The sequence below is a fragment of the Silene latifolia genome, chromosome 9 (genome assembly GCF_048544455.1).
Source record: "Silene latifolia isolate original U9 population chromosome 9, ASM4854445v1, whole genome shotgun sequence".
NCBI classification, from domain to species: Eukaryota; Viridiplantae; Streptophyta; class Magnoliopsida; order Caryophyllales; family Caryophyllaceae; genus Silene; species Silene latifolia.
The window spans coordinates 7,325,282-7,335,647 of NC_133534.1; the positions used below are offsets into that span (position 1 = coordinate 7,325,282).

At 35.6% G+C, this 10,366-nt stretch overlaps 1 protein-coding gene across 1 annotated transcript; it reads right to left on the reverse strand.

Annotated features, from left to right (window-relative positions):
• Nucleotides 1–510: 510 nt before the first annotated feature.
• Nucleotides 511–2,570, reverse strand: LOC141600539 (LEAF RUST 10 DISEASE-RESISTANCE LOCUS RECEPTOR-LIKE PROTEIN KINASE-like 2.4). Its single transcript, XM_074420784.1, has 3 exons — nt 2,239–2,570; nt 1,675–1,707; nt 511–1,571 (listed from the first exon to the last, which is right to left on the reverse strand). The coding sequence occupies exons 1-3, from the start codon at nt 2,486–2,488 to the stop codon at nt 511–513; spliced, it is 1,344 nt and encodes a 447-aa protein (XP_074276885.1). The 5' UTR covers nt 2,489–2,570.
• Nucleotides 2,571–10,366: the final 7,796 nt, after the last annotated feature.

Below are 10,366 nucleotides of genomic sequence, written 5' to 3' on the forward strand. Positions count from 1 at the left end.
ATTGTAGAGAACGATACACTAGGAGCACATTTTTATCTGGTTTTATTTTCATATAGAAGAGTACATAGGAGGATCACATCCTTAAATTGTCTCATAAGTCATACATTTTCCTTGTTTTATTACCGAGTTTTCTATAACATTCACCTATTTATAAGGCCTATTATTAAACTTATCCACAGAGTAACTTTTGATTCAAAAATTTGAAGTCTAGGTTTAGAACTAAAAACGAACATCGAACCTATATGCAACAGGGGCCAGTGGCCTAGGGTATTGGGCCAGTGGGTTCCCAAGACCCCACAGGTTCAAACGGTTAAAAATGAAAGTGTGAATCATTAACGATTAATAACTTTTAAGATTCAAAATCCTACATGGCAAAATTTTCTGGCTACGCCACTGTCTATACGTCTATCAGTCTATTTCAAAAGGTCTTGGATCGAATCTTAGATCCGCCATTACAAACTGGATATATAAGATAACAACCGTAAAGTCGATACTCCGAGAAAAGAGAAATCAAATATAGACGGTTGCTGCTCGAGGGGGTATCGACAGTGATTCAAGAGGGCCTTCTATCATCTCGAGTACTCTATCCATTGATGGACGGTCTGAGGGATACATTTGTATGCACCATAGGCTCACCAAAATCATCTTTCTTTGTACCTCTTTTTCTTCTTCATCCAACATTGCCCGAGTTGCTTGTTCAGTTTGTTCAAGTTGATTGAGTATCCATTCCGGAAAGTACTGTTCACTATTACAATGTACTTCAGGCGATAAATTCGACCTACCACATGCCATATTTAAGACCATCATCCCGTAGCTATACACATCTGATTTATGAGACACTCCACCAATGTTTCTATAAATAACCTCGGGAGCAATATACCCTATTGTACCCCTAGCTTCCAACATCGAGATTGTACTATCCTTTGTAGGGCACAATTTTGCAAGTCCAAAGTCGGAAATCTTTGGGCAGAACTCTTCATCAAGTAAAACGTTATGAGGTTTAATGTCAAAGTGTAGTATTCGAGCATTACACCCTCTATGTAGGTAATTTAGTCCTCTAGCAATCCCGACTGCAATTTTGAACAAGGTTTCCCATTGAAGAGATGGATGTGTGTCGCGGCCATAGATGAATTTATCAAGAGATCCATTGACTAAGTGCTCGTAAATGAGAGCGCGTTTATTCCCTTCAAGGCAGAAGCCTAGAAGAGTCACAACATTAACATGATTAGTTCTACTAATGCTTAGCACCTCGTTGATGAAGTCTTCTCCGTTACCCTTCGTCTTATTCAGTAACTTCACTGCCACAAGCCGACCATCTTGCAATCTGCCTTTATAAACAATACCAAAACCTCCTTCCCCGAGTTTTTCTTTGAACGAACTGGCTATTTTCTTTATTTCGGCATATTTGTATCTTTTCGGGGCTAAAGATCCATATGCTTTCAGAAAAGCCTCTACATTCTGGTTCTCTGTTATTCCTTCAATTTCTCTTGAAAATTTATTCGGCAAAAGAAGTTTTTTGGACCAGATTATCAAAGAAACCAAAACCAATATTATCATCAAAGCTAAACAGCCTGAAATTGAAAAAAAGAATTGAACATCATAAGCTAATAACATTAACAGCTTGTCGGAAACATGAAAGATTTAACATGATGGAGCGGTATATATCCAAATTACCTGATCCGATAATTGCCAATCTAATTCGTTTTTCTGCAAAATGGCAAAGTATGACTAATCAACCGACCGAAACATATACTATATGATGTATTCACATTAATATGACTTGTAAACAAAAATCATACTCTTTCCGTCTCAGCCAATAGTTTACATTTGATATATTTTCCCTTCACAAAATAAAGCAAATGTAAACTATTCACGGTGACAGAGGGAGTACAAGAGAATAAGGAGGACAATTTCAATGGTTTACTTCAGTTAATTTCTCCTTGTTCATTCTTAGCTTCCCTCGCCTAAACCCAAGCGCAAATTCTTATTTCAGATGAGCTATTTTCCGTCTGAAATAAGACGGATCAAATGTAGCCATTTTACAATAAAATGATTTTCTGATAAATTGTTACCATCATTTCAGGGTAAATAGTGACAACTTTAGTTATAACATGTTGTCATTAAATACATTCTATTAAAAAAAGGTGACATTATCTGGTCTGAAAATAAATCCGTCTGAAACAAAACTTATCGAAAGTCGAAACCCAAAACCCAAATTAACATGATTAGTATGTATACCTTGCTTGGGACATACTCTAGTATATGGACCTTCTGGGCAAAAACATACAAATATCCATGTATTATCACCGGATGAGCCGCACACACCTCCAGAATTCTTACAAGCCAAGCAGCGATCAAAGTCCACCATGTACTCGACTTCAAACCCCGTATTCAACACCCTTGTAAGACTCGCATTTCCATTATTTAACTCCACCAGCTCTGACTTCAGCACCGGAAAAACCCTCCTTGTCGAACACAACTTACTCATTTTAACCGTCTCTGTCGGTTTATCAAAGTAATAAGCTAAATCCCTTGAACTATTTACGCTGTTACATGTTAAAAACTTTGAACTACTTATTCGCTTAGCGACTGAATCACCACAACCTAAGAACAAGCTTATGTTAGCAACAATTGGAGTTAACTTGAACGGTATTGTTTCGTTCCTGATTAGACTTTGACAGGAAATCGTATCATTATCAGAAAACGGGTCTTGAACTAAGGACATAGTACGCGAAAATGTATTAATACTAACAATTCTCGCGTTAAGAGATTCCGCCCCATTTGTAGTACCCATTTTATAGATAAACGGGTTGACAGTCGGCCCGTTTACACAGGTGAGACCGAAATTCTGATGGCCGCAGAATTGTGGCCTGTTACCTCCCCAAAATGGGTACCCGAGATTTTGAACATTTCCACAAGAGAATAGAATATTTGAGCATATTGTATAGTATGGATTATTTGCAGTTGACAAATGAATTGAAGTTAGTAAAAAGATTGAAATTATGAAGTTATATTGAAAGGTAAACAGAGTATAAGCCATTTTTTTTTTACTCGGGATTAAGCGCGCTATTGAAGATGAAATTCGAGTTCAATGTAAAAAGAATAAGGAAGTTCAGGGAATTTATTTGGAATAAAATTCAAAAGAGAATGTAAGAGGATCCGTTTCAATAGTCTGAACTCTGAAGCTCGTCACCGAGGACAAGATGAGAAAAATGCACCTCCGTCCCATTTTTGGTAAATAGTTTGAGGAAGCATGGTCGACTTGAAATACTTACCTCAATGGAACGAACAAGTTTCTTCATTTGAAAAGTTGATGTACTTATACTAGTTTGAGTTTTGCAAAATGCAAATTTTTCATTTATAACAGGCTCTTTTTTATCATAAATTATGACGGACTCAAATATGACCATTTTAATGAGAAAATGTGACTATTATTTGATACTCCCTCCGTTCCAGTGATATGTTTACACTTCCTATATTTCCCCCTCACAAAATAAAGGAAGTGTAAACATCTCACCGGAACAGAGGGAGTAGTTAACATTTTATAAGTGGTTACTTTTTAACATAAAGTTGTCACATTTGAGGCGGTCCAAATTTGTGACCGGCCAACAGCTTGCAAAAACACACGTTTATCTATGATGATGTGTGGGAAAAAATAGTGCAAGTAATAAGACACGAGAAAAATGAAAATCAGAAACAATAGTTCTGGTTTGACTATTTGACTAATAGTAATAGTTGGTCTGGAAAATCTATTGAAGTCACTCCTGACCTGTCTTTAATATTATCTTGTTTAGCACGACCGAGCGAGCTAAGTGACGTAAGTGCACAAGAATTCTTCAGGTTACCACCATCTCTTTTTATAGGTTCCACAAATTGATGCGTATCATCATATTCATCAAGGTTGTTAGAATCGAGATTTTAGTTTGGATCGAAGATGAGATGATAGGATCGGATCGCAGAATCGTAAGATTTTACAAATAAATACCTTGGATAAACAAGTTTATATCAAAAATTTGGTACAAGTTGTGAAATACTTCCTCCATTCAACTTCACTCTACCTATTTCACTTTTGTACACTATTTACAATTGTGTATTCAATTTCGATTTTTTCTCGATACGTAAGTGGAAATATATTCATGTGGGATCTTGTTTGATTCGGCTTTACGAGTACATTAAAAATATCTAACTTTTATAATTTTTGCAAATACGTAGCTAATGATATTTAGCGCGTAAAACACGCGTTGGCAAACGTGAAAAAAGAAAGTGGTAGAGTGGAGTTGAATGGAGGAAGTATAATGTTAAAAGTCAATCTAGTGACACGAAAATCTTAATAATCATATCAATATTATACATGTATACATTTAACTAGTGTAGATCCTGCGCAAATGCGGGATATATATAGACCTTTTAATTTTATTATAATACTTATAGATTTTAGATTTATATCTCATAAATTTTATAAAAACAAAAATTAATCAAGAGATTTAAGTAATTTCATGAAATGTATTTTTTATGAAAATATTTTAACTACCACAAATTCTTTTAATAAATTCTTTTTTCGTCATGAAGTTAATAATAGGAGTAACAATTTATGTATAGATTATATTTTTATACCAATTTTGTTTTATTTTTGTTGAAAGATTATATTTTTAAGTTTAATGATGAAAATTTATTTTTAAATGAAAAATTACTTTAATAAATAAAAATCTAATTTATTTTCATATATAAGCTTGAGCACTTTGGATGAAAATTTTTAGAGAAGTTTTATTCTCTCAGTATACAGGAGGATTTGGACTTTTCATTATAGAATAACAACCACCTCAAAAAATTAGAACACAAATAAGGCTCTTACGCTTCCGAACGATCCTACCATCAATCCTACACGATCATGTACAATCCTATCTGATCCTGAACTTCCTACACCGATATTACCACCAAGATCATTTTCCACTTTTTGGATCATAGGATTGTGCGACCCTATGATCCGAATCGCGATTTTAACAACAATGCATACCAGTCATTAACGAAGTTGAATTCAATTGCGGGTCAATTAGGAAATTCAATTACTTCTAAACTTGAAGAGTTGAAGTCTATATAACTGGGAAATTTCTAAACCATAATAAAAATGGTAGTACAAGGAACCACTCTAGTACATTGAACAAAGCTAAAAAAACTAGCTAATCAAGAATTGATAATTGACAAAGGTGAATACCTTTATCTGAACATAATTTCAATTCAGTTCAACTCAATTGAAATTCGTTAAATTTAATTTAATTTAATTTTTTAAATTCAGTTCAATTTAAAAAGATCTAGTCTAAAAAAAGACCAAGGTAGCTAACGCCTAACATTATTAATACGTAATTCAGAGTTAAGCTAATTGGACCCTTCGGAGAGCCTTTTTCTTGTTTTCTGGTCACACAAAGCCCATCTTTAATAATAGCCTGTCTCTGGCCCAAGTTTTAAGATGTGTCTTACTTTGTGAGTCTTGTGACCTAATATTGAGTCTTGAGTTGGACTCATCGATATTGTTACTCTAAATCTTCAACAAATTAACTGTATAGATAAGACCATTTTCAAGTAGTGGTCGCGCTAACTAGGTAACGACCTGATTTTACTCTTAATTTCACTTTATTAAACTTGATCCATTTTCACCCTCCAAAGCAGAAGGTCGCGACTTAGGTCATCAACCCAATCATTATTCACTTTACAACATTCCCAATCATTTTCCACATTCTCTATCCCACTTTTCTCTCTCTTACCTCTACAATTATTTTTCTTAACATTTTATAAATATAGTTATTTTTCTATTTTTCTAAATATCTTAATAAAAAAAACTACCCAATATTTTACGACAATATTAATCTTATGGCGTACTTTACGGGAAAAAATATTAAATAACGTTATAATTTTGAAAAGTGATTAGACGATTTCATTAACAATTAAAAAATTATTGAAAAACATGATTCGATATATAAAATACCGCATACATTTTTTTTAAAAAAACATTAAATTAAAAAACATTAAATACTACGAAATGATAAAATGCATTAAAAGCAAATTCTAATTACGAAAGTTTTCCCAAATTCTAGTTACGAAAATAGAGTAGAGTAGTGTAGAATAGTTTTTTTTTATTGTTTTATAATTGTTCAACCAATAAAAAATTTACACATAGAAGGTCAATAAGACCATCTCTTTTGATCAATCTTAGTCACAAATTGACCATTTCTTGTTTTTGGTCACAAATTAACAAGCTTTGGTCACATTAACAATGCTAATTACTTGATTAACCATGACCAAGCAAGGTCATGACCAAGCAATTGACCTTGCTTGGGGATGGTCTAAGTGTGTTCTTCTTATAAATTTCAATTACACTTCTCCAATCTCTCTTCTATCAAGTGAACATAAAATTTACAAAAAATCGATCAATTTAACGATAATAAACCAGCTAACAGTAGGTCTCCTGAAAGATCGTCTCTCACTAATTTAGTGGGAAATATAACATGGAAAATAACGATTCTACTAGACTTATTATTTGTGTATCTTGTCATTTAATTGGATGTTGTGGGTTGAATTGTTTTGGATTATTGCACGTCTTACATATTGTGATTAAAAGCGGTTGTATTGGTTATTCCTGAGACGGTGTGGTAGGTAGTCATTGTTGTTGCTACAATTGGTTTGATAATGGGTTGGATATCAGATTTAGCCTGGCAGACATCATGGTAAGAGCCTTCGGGTGATGTGATATAAACTTACTGGCTGAGGTAGACATCATGGTAAGAGCCTTCGGGTGATGTATTATAAACGTACTGGCAGACACCGTATAATACCTTCGTGGTGGTGTAAGGCCCCAGACCTGTCTCTGGTGTGTCTACTCAACTAGAGGTTGAGGACTGAATTGTGACTCAACGGGAGGTTGAGGGCTAAATTATGAGAACAGTTGTTTGGCATTTGTGTTTGAATCTTTATATCATATTATCTGTCTTGAGATTGTTATCATACCCAACCTCGTGGTTGACAGTGTATTGCTGAACACCTGTTATGAACCATACATGGAGAGCAGACTTGCAGGTGCTTAAGATTAGCTGACTTGGGAGCTAATGGGGATGCGTGAAGACTCGGCCAGTATATCTAGAAGTCTAGACCATTTAGTTTTTATTAATCACTTTAATTATTTCCGCGGCGAGTTGTATTTTATTTTATATTAAGTTTTAGTTTGGTTAAGTTGTAATAAACATGAAATCGCTAAATTTTATCTAAAGTACTTTGGTTTATTTTACTTTGTTATTTACTACCTCGGAAAACCGAGATGGTAACGCTCTCATTTATCTAGGAATGCCTAGTTAAGGCTCTTGGATACATGACCAACCTGCTAAACATCGTTGACATTTTACTAATTATCGTCGACATTGTTTAATGACTTTCATAATCTACCCCTCACTCTAAACCTTCCATATTTTAAAATCTTTTTTTCAAGTACGACATTTCCGTCACCACCGCTTCAATTCCGCCACCAAATTCAAGGAATCGACGACAAGTAATCTAAACTAATTTAATTTTTAAAAAATTTGTAATTATTTAGTAGTTTTAGGTGGTTTAGAATACAATCGTTATTGTTAGAACGGATTAGCGCTTATTGATTACCGTGGCAAAAAATGAATTTTTTTTTTCAATCCGGACGAAAAATATTTTCGTCTGATTTTTTTTTTCTTTTTTTCCGGATGAAAATATTTTTAAAACCGTTACTAACTTGATCGTTGTTACCGTATATTTAAAACCGTTTTAATCGAAAAGTTCGTAAATTAAATTACGATTTTTTCCCGAAAAACCGTCTTTTTTTTGTTTTAGAAAGATTAGGGAGAGAGAGAGACAAGGGGAAGTTAATGGGGGCAAAATTGGAAAGATGTGTTAATTGTCGACGATAATTAGTAAAAGTGTCGACAATAATTAACCCGACCGTTAGCTAAGTAGACCAACTTTGGGTTTTCCAAGTTTGGTTCAAGATGATCAACTCGTTAGTAATAATCTCTTTTGACAACTGAGGCCGAAAGTTTCACCTTTTTATTGGAGTCCGTTTTTGAAATAATGCTCAAAAATAAAAGAATTGTCGTTTTGGGTCGGTTTTGAAAACATTTATCGAAATGGTGTCCACGTAGGCTCGGTTTTGACGAGCCTGTATGGGGCTTAAACACGCCATACGTATTGGCGTGTTTAACTCATAAAACACGTCATTACATATGGCGTGTTTAGGCAGTCCAAAATTGAAACCAAAGTCAGTAGCTGAATAAGGAAGGAAAGGAAACACGCCATTACGTATGGCGTGTTTTAGCAGCCCAAAATTCTTAGCCAAGTCCAGTAGCTGCAATAATAGAAGAAAATAGAACACGCCATACGTAATGGCGTGTCTTAAGAGATAAACATGCCAATACGTATGGCGTGTTTAGTCAGATTTTTTTTTTTTCATTGCTGCACAAATTTCCTTCGTTCTCGTATCTTTCCTTTGCCAAAACAGAAAACCAAACTCAACAATGCTCAACAATGCAAAGGACAACACAAACCATTGCCTATTATAAATAAAAACCGAGTTTACACACCACATAAGCTTCGCACAAGGGGATTAAATTCTAAGTTTTACAACTAAAATGTCAAACAAATTAACCATCTAAAATGTCAAACAAACCATTAATCCTCTAACTATTACATCAAGTCCTCAAGTCTTCTTCTTGCTTTTTCCTCGAATGCGACTCCAAAACCCTTTCTTAGGTTCCGGGGTGCCTTGTTCATTGATGGGTGACATTGAAGACATGGAAGGCATTGAAGACATGGCCGGCATTGAAGACATGGAAGGCATGGAAGACATAGAGTGTCTAGCCGGCATGGATGACTTAGAGCGTCTACCCCTCCTAGTGTATTGAACCAATGGTGCATCGTCATCCACATTCATTGAGTCGAGGGACTCTTGAACTATTGGTGAACTTTCTTCCCTTGGTTCTACGGTTGGTTGAAGGAGATGGGAATAGCCTACATGTTCAAGCGAATGAGAGGAGTAGTCCCGTAGGTGTGAAACCATTGTCCGGAAATGAGGAGGCATCTCAAGAGGCATTTGTCGAAGCTCCTCATCACATGTATTATGGACATTGACGAAACCTTGCGCCTAAAACAAAATAAGTAGTATAAGCTAATCACATTTTATGATATATTGGTTAAGAATTTTAAGACAATTATATTAAGTGTACTTACAAGATATTGTGTGGCTCCAAATGGTGCTTGATAAGTAGCTTGTGGGAGGAAAGGGTTCAAGCGAAGAATAGTGCGATCCCGGTACCAAACCATGTAAGGGTCGTAGTAGCTCATTTCAATATCATCCTCTTCACCACGGAACCGAAAATCACCCCTCCTAACCCAATTTGATATGTAGGGTTGATGTTTTTCTATCCAATTCCGTGAAGAGGCACCCCTTTTGTCAACTTTGTGCAAGTTTGGTTCGGTATTAGAGTTTAAAGGGATAATTTGTTTCCACCCAAATTGACGAGCTAACCTATTAGGAAAATGCCACTCAACAATGTCGAAACAAATCATAGGTGCCATCACTGTCCAATCGTCGGAGTCATCATAACAAAACTCGGGCAAAAAAGACAAAATCTGTCGGGTGTAAGGTTGCCATGTAAACTGATCATGTTGCATTGAATCAAAAGCATCCCTATACCCAATTAGTGTGGTCACCCCTTCCGGCCTCTTGCGATTCACACTTGCCCACCTACGACCCAATGAGTCAATCCTGATTTGATGTTGAGAACCTAATGGGTTCGGTCCATAATGAGTAGCATTAACGGGTCTCATGAGTGTAGGTCGACCAATACTAATCCTCTCCCATGCCCACAATTGCAATAGAACAAGGGGACCTCCAATGTCTTTGGACTTTACGTTGCTTGCTCTACATAAATTGCGATATAAAGTAGCAAGTACGGCACTTCCCCAAGAGTAATTATCTAAGTTGCTCAAATCCCTCAACAAAGGCAAATAAACAACTTGTATGTCATTACCACTCTTATCCGGAAACATGATAGTGGCCATTAAGATAAGCAAATATGCCCTCACATATTGATGTAGAACATCTTCATTTGCATCTTCCGGAAGACCACTAAATTGTTCTAACAACCAACCAATCCTCAAAGAAGCCCCCTTAAGGTCTTCACTACTCGGTGTTTTGCCTAAGAGTTCAGTTATTAACAAGGGCCAATTATAAGCGGTTGGTCCACTAATAATATCCCCTCTAATCCGTAGCCCTAACAACACTTGAACATCTTGCAAGGTCACAGTAACCTCGCCAATAGTCAAGTGAAATGAATGGGTTTCCGGCCTCCATCGC